This window comes from Mastacembelus armatus, chromosome 10, assembly GCF_900324485.2.
Source record: "Mastacembelus armatus chromosome 10, fMasArm1.2, whole genome shotgun sequence".
NCBI classification, from domain to species: domain Eukaryota; kingdom Metazoa; phylum Chordata; class Actinopteri; order Synbranchiformes; family Mastacembelidae; genus Mastacembelus; species Mastacembelus armatus.
Window position 1 is genome coordinate 25,948,104 of NC_046642.1, and position 21,068 is coordinate 25,969,171.

A 21,068-nucleotide genomic window follows, 5' to 3' on the forward strand; every position below is an offset into this window, starting at 1 on the left:
TAGGTGGTGCAGTCTTTGATCATCAGACACCTTCTGACAGGATAGTGCTGCAGTACTATCACCATGGCTCACCCCTCCTGATCCACAGCAACCACAAAGCCTTTTCAGCAGCTTCAAGGGTGTTCTTTGTGGCACTTCTATTGTGCAACGCTGCAGCTGAAGCTGCACAGAATGGCAAATAGATGAAGTTTAAACTGAATTCTTTGGGTACAATCACCACAGGTGGAAAAAAGTAGCAGCATTTCATGAAAGAATTGCTTTCGGGTTGTGTGGCATTGCACAGATAGAGATCCACAAAGTATCAGCAAAGTTAATGAAATAAAAAGTAACTGTGCTGTAACATTTGAAGAAAGGTTCATTTTTAATGTCTGTTTGCTGCAAGGGGTTTACTTCTTTCCACTCCAAAAATCAACAAGATAGTATAGCATCCATAGGAGCCCTATTGGCAGACTCTGGGGAAGTATTTTGCATACAACTGCAACATATGCTGAAATCTAATTGAGAATTTGTTTAATTGATATATTTTACTGGTCCAGCTGCCCTAGATCAATGAGGTCGACATTTGAGGCTTTGAAATGGCACAATTTAAATATTCACTATCTTGTGCTAGCTTGCTAACAATTGTTTATTAGTACTAATCCATCCAACACTTTTTGAGCTATTCACTAAGATTAATCAAGGTGCAAATTTAGATATTTGAGGGCCTCAAACAAACCCAGACTTAGGGCTTCCTCTGTGCTTTATTCTCACCTGTTGGAGAATATTATTTGTAATGCGGAAGTTGCATGGAGAATGGTTGGTAACTGAAATTTTCTTATAGAGAGAGAAACAACAATTTTTAAAAAAGTATTATTGATTTTTATTTTTAAATCCAAACATAAAATCAAAAATGTCAAAATTAAATCATTTGTGAGCAGTGACATTATTGTATGCACAGTTCCTATACAGGACATGACTTCTGTAATTAGTAAAACAACAACAAAAATCTCAACACAAAAAATTATTGTTTTTATATTTGAGTTTTGCTTTTCAGAATTTTAGCATGTCACAGAGTTGAAGATACAAATTAACCCTCTAAGTGTCATAGGTGTGCAGGGTGGTGGTGTGAGAAATTACATGCTGGAATTTCTTAATTATTGTAAAGTAGGCTCAACATCATTGTATGCACTGTATCGAAACATGACACTACATTTGTAGCTGTTAGGGTGACTCTTAGTTGGCTGACCTCAGAAACTGCCTACCTTGCTAACAGTTTGCTGGTTTAAGCTCATGGTGTTGTTAAAGGAAATATAGGGTAAGTAGGAATAATCATTTCGGAACCATGAACTGACCATCTGAAATGTTTTAGTATGGACTAAGGTGATGGACTGACCAACACTGCCAACCTCAGAATTATGCTGCAAGTATGACTAAAAATTGAAAACACAAATGCCATCACATATAATTTGTGGTTAATCTGCTAAAAATTGGGGCCAAAGCAGATGACTTTTCACAACTGGCAGGTTATTCAATCAGCCTTAATTGAAGGTGTGTGAATAATTACTTATTTTTATTATTATTACATTTCCTTCCCTATTGCCAACTAAGTAGTGGTACTCTTCACTTCTTTCTTTGGCTTTTCATAGGACATCTTAAACTATTCACTGTCTTAAGAATTCACCTCTCAGTCCCTTTTCAACTGAGCGTGCACCATTTTCTCCTCCTCCTTTGCTTCTTGCACCTGTGTCACCTTGCAGTCTCTAATATCTTCCATTTCCATCATGGCATATTTCTCCTGGCTTAACTTTAGCTTAACATCTGCCGCAGTTTCTTCTTTTTGACTCTCAGTTTGTCTAATACCTAAAAGAGAAACATCTCCCTGACAAACGTCCCCAAGTTCTGAAGTCGTTCCTTTCTGGTCTTTTATTGAAGTAAAGAATTCTTCATCCTCCACCATAGTGACAACAGAAAATTCTCTCTTACTGTCAGGGCTGGCTTTGACAATAGTTACACTACTTATTTTTCTCTCTATAGGTGAGGAGGGGGTCAATGGGCTGGAGGGTGAAATGGGAAAACTGCTCAGTCTGTCTTTAGAAAACTGATCAGAGGGAGAGGAAAGGGCAGAACCTTTAAAATCTCCCTCAAATGGTAAAGGTTCTGTCATTGGTATTCTAACTACTTCTTGTTCTTGTTGAGATAATGACCTTGAAACTATATCCTGCTTGGCCATAGTTACAGACATTGCACTTTCTGTCTTCAAAGTCAGATGAGGTGAAGAGGGGGATTGTGATGTTTCTGGCATTATGTCCAGTTTGTGCCTAGCACAAAGAGCAGGAGAAGGAGTTTGGGCTTGCAATGAACTAACACTTTTTCCATAGGATGAAGATGGAACCTGGGACTGTCTAGACATCACTTGGCCTGATGGGACTTTGGAGCTTGGAGTGAAAGAAGGAGAAAAGGCAGCTTTTGCAGTATCTGATAGTGTATTTCTTGAGCCTAGTTTGGGGCTTGGTGTGACCGCCCAGGGTGAGGTAGGAGTTTTTAATGAAGAAGCAGAAGATGGTGTCTTAATTAGGAATGAAGATGGAGGAGAGGAACCTAAGCTTATTAAAACCAGACTAGGCCCAAAACCTCGTTCCATATCTGGGCTGGAATCTGGGTCAGGGGGAGTTTGGGTGACTGGAAAACCTGTGATAGAATAGTTTTTATGTTGACTAGTAGGGATGGCAGAAGTGATATCTGGAATGACCTGTGGCATGGGGGCAATTGGTGTGGAAGTCTGTAGTGGTCCAGGATTGCAAGCCTCCTCATTTTTTAATACCATATCTTTGACATCTGCCTCAAACGTCTGTCTGGATGAAGTGGGGGAAGGAATGAAAAGTGAGCTAGGGGCAGAAGTTGCCATAAGCTCTGTATGGGGTTCAGGATTGGGCCCATGTATAGTGTTATCCTCAGGAGCAGAGTTTGGGTCATGTGCCTGTTTTTTATATTGGGAAGAAGGTGAATTACCAGAACTCACCATCTTAGCCTCATATTGCGGTAGAGCAGGCGACTGATTCTTTGAGGGCTCATTTTCAAGTTTAGTACCACATACAGGGATAATCTCAGTGTTCTCTGCCTGTGCTGGCTCCTCCAGCACTACAGGTTGCTGCTGAATGGCAAATTTAACAGTCGTGGCCTCCCTGCCTGCTCCCTCCACTCCTTTAATACCAACAGGGTCACTGCCCCGCCTCAGCCCAAAGATGGTTAAACTCTTTCTTCGCTTTCCAACATTTGGGGCAACCCCATTTGCAGGCTCTAAGGAAGATCGGGCATCCTTGAACATGCTTCTTAGGTTGTACCCACCATCCTTCCTCTCCTCACTATCCTGCGAATGGTCCAGCTGGTCCCCTGAACTCACTAATGGATTGGGATCTCCATGAAGCTTCTTATCAGTGTGTGTCACCCGAAATCTGAGGGGATATTGTTACATGAACAATGAAACTTCTCCTGATTATGTTTACTCTGGTCACACATTCTCTCTTTTTTACATATAATTTTCTGACATCGATTCTCTATCCCAGCAGGAGTGGTTTAAATGTGTTAATTATGTTGTTACCTGCCAACAGAGAAGACAGTCTGTTCTCCAGGCCTTTGTTTGAACCGGCTGCTTCGGCTTTGTCGCCGGCCCTTTTTAGATCGAACCTGCGCACAGAGGTGGCAGGAGTTGTGGTCGGCGCCTGAATGGACTGTGTGGTGATGGGGCGGAACACCACTGATGGACTCCTTACGCAACCTGGACATCAACATTGTCATTATTATTATCATGAACATTTTTTATAGTAGTGTGTTCTCCTAAGGCTGGAATTTTGTTGCTCTGGATCATGCATATGTAAAAAATAGATGTAATTTAGATAAGCTCATGTTTGTGTTTCTTTTCTATGGATTTTTGTACAGATTTGAGTGATAAGGGTTGCAACCACTAGGAAGCAGTGTCAAGATGGACAATAATATTAAAGCCTTGAAAAGCAACGTAGATTCTTCTGCTCTTGCAGTACTCTGCTAAAATGTTGGGTATGTCCAAACTCTTGCACACTCAGTCTGAAGCCAAAGTTTTATTAAATAACTTTTATTAAATAATGTTTTAATCCAATGTGGATCTTTGTCAGCTCAAAAGTGAAGAGTTATTTACGTTGTTCTGCCAGTGGATACGTTGTGTGGATTTTACTCCTGTTATTTCCTGGTTCCCAAGAAATCAGATGATATGAGGCCTGTTCTTGATCAGACATAGCTCAACAAATCAGTGCAGGTCAGAAGGTTTCACATGCTCATAATGGCTCAGCTCCTGCGGTGTGGATGTTTTTTTCCATGTCTCCATCATTCCCCAACACAGGGAATTCTTGCACTTCCATTTCCAGGGGGTTAGCTACCAGTACAACCACCTGCCATTCGGCTAGTTGCTGGCTCTCTGTACCTTCTCCAAGTGGGTCGAGATGGCACTGGAGACTCTATGGAGACAGTGAATGGGGGTCCCATTTTATCTTGATGACCTGGCATGCTCCCGAGAGGATAGCAGAAGATGGCAGATCTAGTGGTTCATTTGGGCGCTTTAGGTTTTGGAACAAACTGGAAAAAGAGCTCCCCCAGCCCACTCAGACCATACTGATCTGGGGGTGGAGCTGAACTCACTAGACATGAGGGCCTGTTTCTCCAGAGCAGCAGACAGAGAGCAGCGACCGTCACGTCCCTATTGCATCGCTTCACTCCTCGTCAGGTCATCATGGCTTGATTGGTTATGTGCCTACCAGGGATAATGGCAGTAGCTCATCCAGTGGTGCTGCTTGGCCTGTTACATAAGAGGTGGCTCCATTGCTGGTTGATTCGACTGAGGCTCGACCCAGTGCGCCATCAAAAACAGACAATAACAACCTCTGTAAAAGCAGTGGGTGCACATTCCAGGAGAATGCAATATGGCCACAGGCATTATGATAACGATTATTATGATTAGACTGGTGTGTCCATCTGAGCCTTGTGGCCCAGTTATGGAGCAGGTTCGGACAGGCGACAGTGGATCTTTTCGCTTGTGACAACATGCAGAGCGACAGCTGGTTTTCCCTCCCTCAGGTTCAGGAGGAGGCTCTGTAAGTGATTCTGATAACTCCAGGGTGACGCAGAGTGTTGTAGTTTCTGCTGCTGCAGCACATGCTGGCATCTCCTCCGTGGGAAATTCCATGAACACAGGATGCTCTCTCGCAGGTGTGGGGAGTGATCTTCAGCCACCCGGTAATAGGGCAGCTCCTTTGGGTCTGGCTGCTGAGAGGAAACACTTAGAGGGCTTAGGATTTTCCTCCGGTGTTGTCACTACTATCTGAGGTGCACACACTCTATATCTACTAAGGCATCGTATGGGACAAATCGGCCATTTTTTTAGCGATGGTGCATGGAAAATGGTTTTCCCTTTGTTGCATGCCCCTCTACCCATGGTTTTGTCTTTTCTCCAGTTATTACTGTAGAGGAATTTGGCATTTAGCACTATCAAAACGTATGTGCGGGTATTACCTCGTGCCACGAAGGGCTCGGCAACAGAGCAGTGTTCAGTCACCCACTCACTAAGCGTTTTCTGAGGGGAAAGTGTAGGCAGTGCCCTATGGCACGTCCCCTAAGTCCACGATGGGTCCTTCCTGTGGTCTTACATACACTCATGGCTGCTCCATTCAAACTGTTACAGTAGGTCACTCTTCGTTTACTGCTGCTTCCGAAAAGAGCGTGCACTTTCTCAGTTTCCCCAGCTTGTCTTCAGATTAGGGAGGATCGCAGTGCAGCTACTCTGCGACCCAACCCTGCATACATGCCTAAATGCGTCACTAACTCGGTCAGATCTAATGTGATCTAGTGTGATTACACTTTTCCTCCTCACTATGCATCCGCCGAGTCCAAAGTGCCTTTTTGTTCACTACAGAGAGTATTTGCTGGGCTATCCCCTCTCTGCGGAATGTCCGTCTCACTGGCTACATGACACTATTATGCAGGCTTACTCTGCACTGGCTATCACTTTTATTAGCGATATCCCAGAGGGCTGCATACCAGTGAGACAGAAGGTTGGATTACGTGTTGTAACTGGAGATTATGTGAATTGGGCGCAGCCCTCTGGGCTGTGGGCCCCATCAGTCCTTCAAGCCTGCTGAAGGAAAGACCAGTTCCGTTCTTAGGGAAGACCTTGCCCAAGCTGCCGCTCATGTCTGAGAGTTGCAGACATGATTGAGACACTTGAGGGGGTCCATGCCAGGTGGGCACAGATGAATTTGTCTTCAGTGCACAGGCACTAAGAAGAGATATGACCCATTAATGATAGCCCAGAGGGTTGTGCCCAATTCATAGAATCTTGGGTTACAATACGTAAACAGCGTTCACCTAAGGAGCATATTCAGACCAAGTGTGAAGTGAAACCAACCCAGAAGTGTGGGTCTAATGAGTCTCACCCCATTTATATAGTGTCACTCCACCCCTAATGAGCGAGAGGTGGAGTGAAAGATAAATTTGAAATCTGTAAACAACTTTCCCTTAGAAGAGGTGGATGTAGTGAAACTATTGTAGGTTCAGTTGCCATGACTCAACTGCTAGATAACTCCACCTGGACAACTGAGAATCTTCAGACATTTGGTTATGTAGTATGACTACTCAATGACATTCAAGCTAAACATTAAGTACAAGCACAGTATCTCAGAAATATTCATTTGGATTGATTTTGAAATTCAGAATTTGTCATGTTCAAGACTGCAATTCAAATATAGGTTCACTGTGATATTAACTTAAGAGTTAGCTGCTTTAAATGTGTCATACTAATATAGGCTAAGTTGACTGAGTTTACCTGGGGTCATGGAGCACACAGGTATTGTTTTTTCCCAACATCTCACTGAGAGCTTCCATGTTAGCTAAGGGTAACAAGAAGAATCCATATTAGAGCAGCACTAATATTATTGTACTGTACTGTTTTTGATCTAAACCAAAATTATTTAAACCAATAAAACTTTCAGAGGCCTGGACACACGTCAATTTTGTATTTCTTGCCCTGAAAATGGGCAGAGCAGACTATACCAAACTATAAAACAGAGCAAACTGCAGGAAGAGAGTAAATCGGAAGATAAGAATAGATTAATGATTACCATTTTTAAACTATACTTTACTACAGGCCTACTATACTTTAAACCTCAACTAAATGAAAACAGAATTAAATCCAAAAGATTATTCAACAGTTTTTATATTAATCACCTTCATTTTCAATGATGCATTTGAGGATTTGCTCCACTGTATCCTGGTTCTCTTCAATGTCATCTGAAATACAGCAAAACATCAAAGAAGTATGTACAAGTGCTGTTACTTTTTCACATAGGGCCAGGAAGGTTTGGACAGCTTTTTTTCCCATTAATAAATGAAGTTGTCATTTTTGAAAACTGTATTTTGTATTTACTCGTGTTAGCCATCCATCCATTATCTATACCCACTCAATCCTTAACCAGGGTCATGGGGATCTGCTGGAGCCTATCCCAGCTCTCTTTTGGGTGGAAGGCAGGGGTACACCCTGGACAGGTCACCCGATATTCGGGTTATCTTTGTGTAATATTAAAATTTGTTTGATGATCATTTAAATGTGACAAATATGCAAAAAGATAAAAAATCAGGGGGGCAAATACTTTTTCACAGCACTTTAACTCTAGAATATAACTTGGGAACATATACACATTTCCATAATGTTTGCGTGTTCACTTTTGTATGTTCCTCAGTCCTATGGGGCAAGCATAAAATATAGTTAAGAAAGCTTCATGAAAGCTGATGAATCCTGAGAAAGTGAGTACAGACAGGATGCAATAGAGAAAGAATAGATGACTTTAAAAGTAATGGTTTGTTGTTGGTCACCAGTTTCAACATTCAGGAATAAAACCTGGAACCCTCAACTGACTGGACAAGATTAAAAGATGTTATAATAACCCTAAAATCCTTAGTAACAGCAGGATGAACGTTTTCGCAACCCACCGTCAACATTTCCTGCAACTTTCTCTTCCTCTTCTTCATCATCCATGTCTCCAGTTCGGCAGTGATAGCCCTTCTTCTTGAGCAGGTGGCAGATGAGGAAGCCCAGCAGTCCCGTCAGGAAGAAAAAGAAGACCACCAGAAAGATCATGTAGGGAGGGGGATGCTCCCCCTCCCCTGGGACTTCTAACTCAGTCATACTGCAATGTGGGTTTAACCTGAGATTAGGAGAGAGATCCAAGAATCAATATTTCATTGCCGTATCTAGAAGGTCGATTGGAATTTGTTTCAGAAGCTCCACACAGAATTAAACAATGCACTAAATGTCATATATTACAATAAAATAAACCCATAAGATAATTAAAAACAATAAAAATTCTTCTAGAAAAAATATTAAAACTTCCAGTTTCCAAAGTACGTGTTTAATATACCCTAAACAAATCAATAATGATACATCAAACAATGTATCGGTCTCCTAGTCCAGTACACAGCTTGTAGATATGTACTTTTCAGGAATTTGGTTGTTTTTGACTTTTTTTCAATTGCTTAAACACATTTGTCCATTCTGACATCACATTTTAAACAATTAACACACAGGCTGAAACTGAAGCTCACTGGCCAAAATGACTCATTTTGTCTGCAAAAAACACAAAACTTTAAACATATGCAACAAAAGCAAATATCCACTAGACACTACAACTTGTGGTCAAATTAATATATTTATTCAATCAATCACTACATATTGGACAACCAAATACAAAACACAGCTCTCAATGTGAGAGAGTGTGATAGCTTACACTGTTCAATATTTTAATACTATATATTTTTATAGTATTGCTGTAGAAAAATGTTCTAAAAGCCACCCCAAAGGAAACCTATGGGTGGAAATATCTATACTAAAAACAAAGCTTAATCTCCTTCCATGCCTTTCACCTCTTTGATCCATGCTTGCAAATAGCAACACAGTCTTTTATAGATGGAAGAGGACTGATTGCTGATTGAAGAGTTGTGTAAACAAGTTTCACACAGCTGCATTAGATATTCATAATTATGCATTATTAGTTCTTTTTATTAGCTTTTGCTAAACACATTTAATCCAACAGAGTCTGGGGTCTTTCAATGTGATCTGTGGTAAAAATGTGTGAAAATGTGGGAAACAAATGAAAAAGTGTTAAGATAGTTGCAAGAGAAGACTTATGCTGTGCTAAGAAGGTGATGATAAAGATCAAATGGATCCCAGTTTCATTAAGCAAATTGTTTTGTTTCATTTGTTTTAGAAAATGAGAAAAACTGTAATGAATCTCAGACGAAGCTTTGAAGGAAGAAATGTAAAAAGGCAATCACTTCTTCAAGAAGTTATTTAGGGGGTACATATTAATACTGTTAAATAAATAGGCTATTTGTTTTTTTATGAATACAACAGTGAAACTCCTATATGGTGTAATAATCTGTGACATTAGAATGAAACAGAAAAGGGAAGAAATTGTTGGCATGTTTTTAATCTATGTGACTTCCGGTTTGCACAAAAAAGATTGCTTAAAGCCAACATCATAAATGTACTCTCCCACTCCCCACCTCAATCAAAAGAGACAGAAATATAAATATGGTGTATAACAAAGATATGTACAGACCTGTGCTTGACTCAGAACATTTTCAAGGCTTCTGTAGCAGCCTGGCCAACATCAAGAGTCATTCTGTGGCAAAAGGGGGTGGAAGAAAGCAGATTATTAGAATCTGTTTTAAAAATCTATGCGAATGAACTTTAAGCTGACACCTAGATAGAAATAAAACAGGAGAGGGTGCATTTCATATCTTTCTTATGTTGTGTCCTACATGTCAGATGTGATGTCCCTTTTTGTCCCTTTCATTAATGGAGATGTCACCTCGTTAATGATGGCTATGTGTCAGCTTACTGACTCTTTGCAAAGTAGTGGACGGCTCCAAAATCTCCGGTAGCTAAAACTGAAACTGAATGGCACCAGCACAGCCACTTCCTGCTGTTTAACAGTTACAGAATCAAACATAAACGACTTAAGCTACATCAACATTTATTGATCACACAACAAAATAAAAGGCAATAGCCTACTTCAAAAACAAGTAGAACCATATTAGAGCAGCATATTTACAATTATCAATATGAATTAATATTTGAATTTAAATTTCTTTATATATCTTTTTGATATTGATTTTTTAAATTAATAAACTTTAGTGAAGTGCATGTAAATATGCATATACTACATTTTTTGTAATTTTATTTTGATGTACTTACTTGAAAGGACTCCTTTAACAGCACTCATGTAATTTTGTCCAAACTCTGCTACAAACGCATGAACCTTGCAAGATGCCCGTTATACAATAAATAGGGAGTACTTACTAATTTTCCTGTCTGCCAACAGAGGATGTATCCAAGCATGTGAAAGTCAGCATGGTCAGCATAAACCATGCCAACAAAAACACTGTTGAGATTTGGTTGATAAACTATTAAAATGTATGTGTTGGATAAGAAGCTAATACTAGCCAACAGTGTGTGGCCCTCCTGTACAGTATAGGTTCACCTTAACACTACATTTTTTGTTTATCTCCAGAGAGAGACGGAGGCAGAGAAAGTGTGAGAATGAAGTGAGAACAAGATAAGACAAGGAAACTTCATCCTCATTCGTTTAAGAATGAAAAAAAAAAAACATGTGAGCCTGTAAACATGTAGAAGCTTATAAACACTAGTTCTTACCTATATATTGCTTTTCTATATATACGTACATAACACCTAATATACAGTACATTCCTTTAATTTACATACACAGTGTAGACCATAAGCTAACATATAACGGCTTATCAGTGTTGCCCTTCCCACTGACTTATCAGTATCCAATAACACCCCTTCACACACGTACACACGCACGCACACATACACACACACAGGAGCACACTTATCAGGCCTTGTTTCCTGTGAAATGTTTTTAGGGTGGTTAGGTTTTGATAGTACTTATCAGCAACACTCACCACAAAACATCGTCAAAACTTTATTTTTACTTCAACATCTTTGTGACTTCAAATAAATGTTTGGCCAGAATTCAGCGTAAATCAGTAGTGCATCAAGTGGTGAAGTGAATGTGTGAATGTAGAAGCAGCACATTTAGCACACAGAAGCAATGTAGTGAATCATGCAGTGAATGTACAGTAGGTCTAACAGGCAAAGAGTTTCGTGAGCTAATTTATCAACACTTACACACAATACAACTATTCCATTAAAAACATTTAATCATTTCTTCCTGCTAAAATGTTACACTAAGAACATAACCGTCATTGGCCTTTCCCTAGTTCTGCCATCCCTGCATCATGCTTTAGTACAGTACATGCATATTTAAAACTGTATTTGTGCAAAGCACTCTGTCATTTCTATCTAATGTTATGTCTAATGTTTTCTGATTATCAGTTTTACTATGAATAATACTGTTTTTTGTAGCAGGAGCTTAAATCTGAAAAAAAAAAAAAACTTTTTCCACTTTTGCACAGCAAACTTCCTACAAAAGAAACAGCCTGGTTGTATGTTGTCCACTACATGTACTTGTTATCATTTTTCAGAAAATTTGGATGAAAAATAGAAAACCTGTGTGTGGGCTTGAGATACTCTTGACCCTCAGAACATTTTAAATCTATGGTGGCAAATCCTGTATACATTAATCAGGGAATAACTTAATACAAAACCTTTTAGTGCTGATACGGCTTAGTCACTGGTTTTAATTGACCTGTTCCTATTGCCCCCTAACACCAAAATCATACCATCTACAATCCTTTTAAAATATAAGTCTTCCTAAAAATGCTGAGTCATAAGTGTTATGAGTCATATACTGATAACAAGGACCCATTTTTACCAACAAAAATATCAATCTGTACGCCAGGTCACTGGAAGTTTTCCTATTGTCCTGTTGCTGGGGAATCTTGGACCAGCTGGCAGCCCTACCAAGCAGCGTTCAAGTTCTGACAGTGTACAAGGCTTGCATGTATTTCTGTGTGTAGTGACACCATGCCACGCCCACTCTTGTATTTTTATCCAGTGTGGCACCAGCTGTGCATGATGGGTCAGTGGATGGACAGTTTTATCCACAGATACTTTATTCTCCACTTGGGTTCTTCTCCTTTGGGGTGTTGGTGACTTGGCTCACTCCCCTGGGCATGTGCAGGTGCTTTGGGGGAAAAGTTACAAGTGAAGGGTTTTTTTTTCCTGATGTGCCAGCAGACCAGAGGACATGGTCCATTGCTTTACCCCCATTATTTCCTGGTTCCCAAGATATCGGTGTAAATAAGGACTTTTCTTGATTAAACACAACTCAAAAATCAATGCAGGTCACAACACTGCGGGTCTTGCACTGTGTTTTCTAGAGACCGGACAGCCCTGAACAAGGATGTCATGAGGAATGCGGTCGAATGCCTTCTTCAAATCCACAAAACATGTGTGAACTGGTTAAGCAAACTACCATGAATCCTCGAGCACCCTGAAGAGGGTATAGAGCAGGTCCAGTGTTCCACGACCAGGACAAAAACCGCATTGTTGCTTCTGGATCCGAGGTTCTACCATCAGCCGGACCCAGCCACTAGGCACTCACCTTCGACCCCCAACCCCAGACCTGGATATGGTGCTATGAGTCATGTGTCTGCTGGGGATGGTGGCAGCAGCTCACTCAGTGGTGCCTCTCGGCCTCAGTAGTGTTTGGTTCACCCAGCGCTTGATCCGGAGCATCTGGCCATGCATGCTGCTCCTTGCACTGTCAGTCAGCCATAGATATTCTGTACTGCCTCATGCTGATGCAGGGGTTTCCACTGGGTGATCACATGAGTTGTCCTACATCCTATATCACATGCGTTGGTGTTCAAGGACACCTCTGTCACCGAGCTCTGGGGGTGCCATGGGGTGCATTTATCTGTACAGGTAAGCAACACATATATCTGGGCTGCTCACAGTGTGGAAAGTGCTTCAGTACTTTGCTGCATCGTCGAGAAGGACATTCACGTCCTTATTCAGACAGATAACATGACAGCAGTGGTGTATATCAAATGGTGTGCTTGTTGTCTAGTTTGGACCCATGCACATCTTCTGTCAATCAAAACAGTGCACATCCCTGGGGAGCTCATTGCAGCCATGGACATGGCTGTACCCATCATCTAGGGTGCTTGTGCTGCTTCTACTACTGTCTCATATGCAGCAGTAAACTGCATATGCAGCAAAATAGGCCACGGGCATGGAGAAGGACATCTTTCTGTCTGTGTGTCTGCTCCCTCTGGTTTTATTCTTTTCTCCACTCTTTGAAAGGAATTTGGCTTTCAGCACCACTAACAGCTATTTCCTCCTATCATGAGTTGTTTGGTGACAGGTCAGTGTTCAGTTACCTCCTTACTAAGCCTTTTTTGAGGGGAGTGTGCAGGCAGCACCCAGCGCTACACTCTGTGGTGCTGCAATGGGAGGATTAAGTCATAATGACTAGAACCGTCATGATTATCATGATGATAATCCCTATATCTTTCAGGGGTGCTGAGCTGAGATTTAGTGGTGCTTTGCTTTTTAGATGACAAAGTGAGGAGGACAGAGAGAGAGAAAAGGAGAGAGAGGAAGATGAACCAGGTGAGAATGCGGATATATGGTCAGGAACATGTAGTTACTAAAGCCATAAGCATCCTGTTTGCCCACATTTATCGCAGCTGTTTCTGAGGACAAAGAGAGAGAGCAAGTCCTGGAAGAACCAGGTGTATTACCACCCTGAGACAAACACATACAAAACATGAGTAAGTTGATAAGTTCATGTTTTACTTACTTTGGACAGTTCCGGTCATTATGAGTCAATCCTCTCAATTTACATTAACAAACTTTTAGAAAGGGTCTTTTCTAAAAGAACTGAATACTGTTGAAATCTGATTGTTCACTCTTCATTATTTACAAGTGTTTAAAAGCCACAGAAATTAAACATTTAACAGGGGGTTGAATGCCAGTACAGTTCATCCATATGGGCAGATGGGGAATTCACTGTGCAACACTATCATGCAGGCTGACATTGCTGCAGATAGAGACCCACCGGCTGGCGTACGCGTGCACGAGAGGAGCTCTCATCTTTGGAACACAAGTGGAGGTCGCGAACACATGGGCCTCAATGTGTTCATTTTTGTGTCTTACTCATTTCGCCTGCACATTTCCCACGCTGTCCGGGGTGCTTCCCAGGCATGACTAAGCCAGGAAACTGAGGATGCATGCTAAGCTCTCCACTTGTTGTGGAGGTGAGGACATTACCCAGGTTTTTAAATTAAAATGTAACTTTTCTCATATTAAAATGAACTCTTTTGTTTTCTTTTCCCATGTATCTAGCAATATACATATAATTATTACATTTCTTCATACTTGTGATATTATATGTGTTTTTTTAAAGTAATATCAGCTTTTCTTCTATCTAGAATTTGTAAGCACTTGTAAACACCTGGAAACTTCTTTTACTAACATCCTCAAACACATCACGCTGCTTTCCTTCTGATTGTATTCTTTTTTTAGTATTTGACTTGTTTGTGACAGGTTTGCTTCACCTGATGTCCTCTGCATCAGAGCAACTAGCACAGCTGATGTCTGATTTATGATCTATCTATCTTATGATGTATCTATCTTTATGATCTATCTTATGCTAAAATGTTTTATTACATTTAGAAGTATAGTTCAGATGTTGGCAAGGAAAAGGTCTACAAAGCCACTACCTGTTCAGCAGCAAACAGCACAGAGACAGTCAAAGAGTAACTGGTGAACATGGTAGAGTTTTTACCAGTTAAATACACCAACCAAAAACTGAAATCAAGCTAAAATTATAAGGTGAACAAAAACATATAAAATATATTTATACTATAGATATATATCAACTAAAAGATTCCGTGTTTACCATTTTTGCACGGTATGTTTGTCATGTGTGTATATTGGACTTACAAATATTTTTAACTTAATTAAAAACAAGTATTAATATCAGCAGTAAAAGCCCATGTAAATAGTGCTACAACATGCATTGAACTATATCACTACTGATTTCACAGTAAGTAAAATCCCACCACCACTATATTCGATTCTATCTTTTGAGAAAGGAAGAGGATCTGTAATCTAAGATCTCAAATCTGTGTTTTTACAACAAGAACCACAAAATCCAGAATCCTCTCTCTCCAATCACAAACACTATTTTAGTACTAATTTTATCTCTGTCTAATTTTTCTTCCTCCCTTTTCTCATGTAATAATGCTGCATGTTTGCTTTTCCCTGAATACTCCAGGGAATAAAAAGAAACAAGACGAAGAATGAGCAAACCACTATTAACCCTCCTGTTTATCTAATGTATTCCCATCAAGTTAGTATTTTAGATATTTTCTTAGACATGGTAGGTTATGAGAAACTGACATACTTCTTTAAAAATGCTATTAAAACACAAGCATGGTAATAAAAGTCAGTTCAGCCACCAAGCAGGGATTTTATGCAGGAAAAATAGAACATAAATAGTGGTAGTTTGACATGAATACACTGAATTAGTGCAATGGAAAATTCTTCTGGGAGGAGATATATTTAAACTCGAGTCTGATCCAAGTTTTCCACTGACAGTTTGCATCTTCTTAGTTAACCATGACCAAAACCTTCAACTATTCTTAAATATATTGTTTTAACCTCGCTCACCAAAGCTTCTCTGTCAGGTAAGTTTTCACGATGTCTTCATTTTATATCAGAAGAATCTAATCTTCACACTGTCCACAGAATGTTAAACACTGAGTAGTGATACGTTCAACTAACCTGCTTTCACACAGAGATTTTATGTATTACAGCATAGCTTCTCTTATACTTAACTATTTATTCAGAATGACATGATCTACGGTGCATTCAGATAGCATCCAGTCCCTCTTCACGTTTTCTACACTCTACACTCAGTGCCACAAGCTGGTGTCATTTGTAGACTTCTGTCAACCTTGATAGCCCAAATACAGAGTCAATGTAGTAGTGTAGTTTATTTCATCGTCATAGCAGTAGTGGCATTTACTATGGTTTTAGAAGTACTGCTAGCACTGCTAGTGCCGTCAAACTTAGATTACATTGCCAGAGACTCTCTAAAATTAAAACTGCAGGGACCTTTTGTCAGGTAGCTGATTTGAAACACAGCAATGATGTAATGCTTTTATTAAACTCTAAAGACACAAGATAAAGCAGAAACTCAACCTCTGGTGCAGAGTAGACACTTTAGCCTACATGTGGCATTAGAGTAAAACATATAGGAAATGGGATGGGATGACATATAGGATGAGTATCCTTATGAAAAATAATCATATTTTGGGCTATTTCTTGCATTTGGCCTGATGCTGCTACCAGAGAAATGTCAGGAGGCCACCAAAATGTGTAGATTTGTCCTCAGGAGATCTAGTGCAATTTTCACAAGAATCGCTTTTAGCTCTACACAAAAGTGCGTAGCTGCTATAAGTCAACCAGTTGTTCAACTAATTTAAGCCCCTTCACTAAACATCCATTATCAACCACTTATTTTCTGGAACATCTGGGGTCGTGGGGTGAATGGAGCCTATCCTACTGGGCACTGGGCAAGAGTCGTGGTACACCCTAAACAGATCACCTGTTAATCTGTTACAGGGCTGACACATAGAGACAGACCAATACTCAGTCACAGAGGGGCAATTTAGAGTCACCAATTACCTAACCCCCCTGCATGTCTTTGGACTGTGGGAGGAAACTGGAGTACCTGGAGAAAATCCACACAGACATGAGGAGAACATGCAAACTCCACACAGGAAGGCCCTAGAGTTGAACAAGATTTGAATGTACAATCTTCTTGCTATTACTCGACTGTGCTGCCATGCCAGCCCCTCTAGTAACATCAAATTAAACTAGACGATGCAATTTCTGAAGAAATTGCGTTGGGATTGCTGATCGCCGCGAAAAGCTCGAGGCAGACCGCTTCGCCGAAGCACGTTTTGAATCGACCGACGCGATTGCGATAATCGAGAAATACGAACGGAAGTGAGGGTGCTTTTATTTTGAGAAAATGCTATAAACAGGCTTTTATTTTGAAAGGACAAAGTGCTGCAGGAGACTCATGGGACCTTGTACAAGAATCTGGACTTTATTTTGAATATTCCTTACTATTTACAAAAATGTAATAACTTACTATAAATAACTGTAGACTTTTATTGTGAAAGTCTCACCATGTCAGAAACCATGGCTGACAAAGAAAATGGCCTCATTTGGTACCTGAAGCTGTATGCCAATAGGTAACGTCCGTTTTAATATTGAGTTGCTGTTTCAGGGCTCTTCTATTGAGAAAATGCTATTTCGGGGCTTTTATTTTGAAAGGACAAAGTGGTGCAGGAGACTCTTGGCGACCTTGTTCAAGAATCTAGACTTTAATTTGAATATTCCTTACTATTTACAAAAATGTAATAACTTACTATAAATAACTGTAGACTTTTATTGTGAAAGTCTCACCATGTCAGAAACCACGGCTGACATGGAAAATGGCCTCACTTGGTACCTGAAGTTGTATGCCAATAGGTAACGTCCATTTTAATATTGAGTTGCTGTTTCAGGGCTCTTCTATTGAGAAAATGCTATTTCGGGGCTTCTATTTTGAAAGGACAAAGTGGTGCAGGAGACTCTTGGCGACCTTGTTCAAGAATCTAGACTTTATTTTGAATATTCCTTAAAATTTACAAAAATGTAATAACTTACTATAAATAACTGTAGACTTTTATTGTGAAAGTCTCACCATGTCAGCCATGGTTTCTGACATGGTGAGACTTTCACAATAAAAAACAAGTGAAAGTATCATCAGAAACAGCAGTTGGCATTTGGCAGCCAGTCATTCTTAATTACTAACCACAGACAGATGCTATGCTGCTATTGCATTGTATGTATTTGCTATGGTCACCTATGCCCAGGGTGGGGGGGGGGGGGTGGTATTGAGTTATCCCCATGTGTAAAAGCAGTGGACATTATACAGCCAGTCATTCTTAATTACCAACCACAGACAGATGCTATGCTGCTATTGCTTTGTTTTGAGCTGTTGCTATGGTGACCTATGCCCAGAGTGGGGGTGAGGGTGGGGGGGGGGGTGGTACTCAGTGGTCACCAAGTGTAACAGCAGTGGACATTTGGAAGCCAGTCATTCTTAATTACCAAACATAGACAGCTGCTATGCTGCTATTGCGCAATGAGCTGCTTTGTGTTGAGTAGTTGCTATGGTGATCAAAGGCCAGAGTGAGAGGGGGAGTGACACAGCACTTTACACACGCTGAGTGGAGAAACTGAGAAAACTTCACCTTACAAAATGGAGGATTACAGAAAAACTATAAGTGCTATCAATATAAGTCTTTCACTAACAGTGCCAGGAGGCTTCAACAAAGAGACCGATCCACTTTTTGTGAAGATATTCCAAAAAATGAAGGATTGGTGGCGAGTTAGAAACAGCCTTCATTTGTGTTTCTCTCCAAAAATTGTAGAGATCTTTAGAATGGGAGTGAATGAGAGATTGAGCAGTCACTCTCTGTCTGTTAGGCCACCTTGTGGAAAAAACCGTAGGTCCTATAAAAATATGAACAGCATTGCCTGAAAGAAGACAAAAATCTCTACTACTTTTGAGAAAATGGTGTATGAAGAGTCAAAATTGTGGCCGTGACGGCGAGTTAGAGAGAAAAATTTTCCCTAAACTTCACAGCTTCTCCCACTCTAGCGATGACATCACGCACTCCAGCTCTCTCCCATACACACCAATGTAAAATTCAGAAATTTCCTTAAAAAAACATAAAACTTAAACTGCGATTAAAGAAAAACCGTAATAGATATCAAAAAGCTGTATACAAGACTTATAGATTAATGCCTTCTGACCCGTTTAAAGGTCGAATGGTGTTTCTAGCTGAAAGTATGCTGACACAGTTAAGGCTCAAAGAGGACAAAGTTGAAAGGAGATTTTAACGTACTCTCCATTCATTCCTATGAGAAAAAATTCCGACAAAACCTGGAATATTTCGGAAATTATGAAAGATATCGCTGAGAAAAGTAGAAGCACCCATCTCCTCATCGAGCTGCACGCGACGGTGTTTGAATGACGTTTCTACGTCGAACGGTGTAGGACTAGATAGCGACCGAAAAACGGCGGAATAAAAATAATAACTAGACGATGCAATTTCTGAAGAAATTGCGTTGGGATTGCTGATCGCCGCGAAAAGCTCGAGGCAGACCGCGTCCCCGAAGCACGTTTTGAATCGACCGATTGCGATAATCGAGAAATACCGACTTCAGTGAGGGTGCTTTTATTTTGAGAAAATGCTATAAACAGGCTTTTATTTTGAAAGGACAAAGTGCTGCAGGAGACTCTTGGGACCTTGTACAAGAATCTGGACTTTATTTTCAATATTCCTTACTATTTACGAAATTGTAATATCTTACTATAAATAACTGTAGACTTTTATTGTGAAAGTCTCACCATGTCAGAAACCATGGCTGACATGGAAAATGGCCTCACTTGGTACCTGAAGCTGTATGCCAATAGGTAACGTGCATTTTAATATTGAGTTGCCGTTTCAGGGCTTTTTTATTGAGAAAATGCTATTTCGGGGCTTTTATTTTGAAAGGACATAGTGCTGCAGGAGACTCTTGGGACCTTGTACAAGAATCTGGACTTTATTTTGAATATTCCTTACAATTTATGAAAATGTAATATCTTCCTATAAATAACTGTAGACTTTTATTGTGAAAGTCTCACCATGTCAGAAACCATGGCTGACATGGAAAATGGCCTTACTTGGTACCTGAAGCTGTATGCCAATAGGTAACTTCCATTTTAATATTGAGTTGCTGTTTCAGGGCTTTTCTATTGAGAAAATGCTTTTTCAGGGCTTTTATTTTGAAAGGACAAAGTGCTGCAGGAGACTCTTGGCGACCTTGTTCAAGAATCTAGACTTTAATTTGAATATTCCTTACTATTTGCAAAAATGTAATAACTTACTATGAATAACTGTAGACTTTTATTGTGAAAGTCTCACCATGTCAGAAACCATGGCTTGACATGGAAATGGCCTTACTTGTTACCTGAAGCTGTATGCCAATAGGTAACGTCCATTTTAATATTGAGTTGCTGTTTCAGGGCTATTCTGTTGAGAAAATGCTATTTCGGGGTTTTTATTTTGAAGGACAAGGTGCTGGAGGAGACTCTTGGGACCTTGTACAAGAACCTAAACTTTATTTTGAATATTCCTTATAATTTAAAAAATGTAATATCTACGTATTAATGACTAGACTTGTATTTTATACTTCAGCTGTTGCTATGGTGACCTAAACGCAGAGTGGGGGTGGGGGTGGGGGGGTACTGGGTGGTCACCAAGTGTAACAGCAGTGGACATTTGGCAGCCCGTCATACTTAACTACCAACCACAGACAGCTGCTATTGTTTTGTTTTGAGCTATTGCTATGGGACCTATGCCCAGAGTGGGGGTGAGTGTGGGGGTGGGGGGGTGGTGGTACTGAGTGGTCACCAAGTGTTACAGCAATGGACATTAGGCATTCCTAATTACCAACCACAGACAGTTCATATGCTGCTATTGCTTTGTGTTAAGCTGTTGCTATGGTGACCTATACCTAGAGTGGGGGTGAGGGTGGGGAGTGAGGGGTGGTGGTACTGAGTGGTCACCAAGTGTAACAGCAGTGGACATTTCGCAGCCTGTCATTCTTAATTACCAACCACAGACAGCTGATATGCTGCTATTGGCTTGTATGTCTGCTGCTATGGTGACCTATGCCCAGGGTGGGGGTGAGGGTGGGGGGTGGGGGGTGGTACTGAGTGGTCACCAAGTGTAACAAGCAGTGGACATTTGGCAGCCCGTCATTCTTTAATTAACAACCACAGACAGCTTGCTATGCTTCAATTGCTTGTGTTGATCTGTTGCTATGGTGACCTCTGCCCAGAGTGGGGGTGAGGGTGGGGGGGGGAGTGGGGGGGGGTGGTAGTGAGTGGTCACCAAGTGTACCAGCAGTAGACATTTGGGCAGCCCGTCATTCTTAATTACCAACCACAGACAGCGTA

General features: G+C 40.6%; 1 protein-coding gene across 3 annotated transcripts in view; it reads right to left on the reverse strand.

The window, feature by feature from the left end:
* Positions 1-601: 601 nt before the first annotated feature.
* The window catches only part of rell2 (RELT like 2), a 43,862-nt gene continuing 23,395 nt past the window's right edge, over positions 602-21,068 (reverse strand). The window contains exons 1-7 of one of the 3 annotated variants that reach the window (XM_026331232.1): positions 10,361-10,742; positions 9,618-9,680; positions 7,990-8,204; positions 7,228-7,290; positions 6,827-6,890; positions 3,578-3,754; positions 602-3,431 (exon numbers count right to left, since the gene is read on the reverse strand). In XM_026331232.1, coding sequence (XP_026187017.1) covers positions 1,664-3,431; positions 3,578-3,754; positions 6,827-6,890; positions 7,228-7,290; positions 7,990-8,185 — 2,268 coding nt within the window. In that variant the 5' untranslated portion in view covers positions 8,186-8,204; positions 9,618-9,680; positions 10,361-10,742 and the 3' untranslated portion in view covers positions 602-1,663. The other 2 variants (XM_026331231.1, XM_026331233.1) reach the window with 2 other exon arrangements.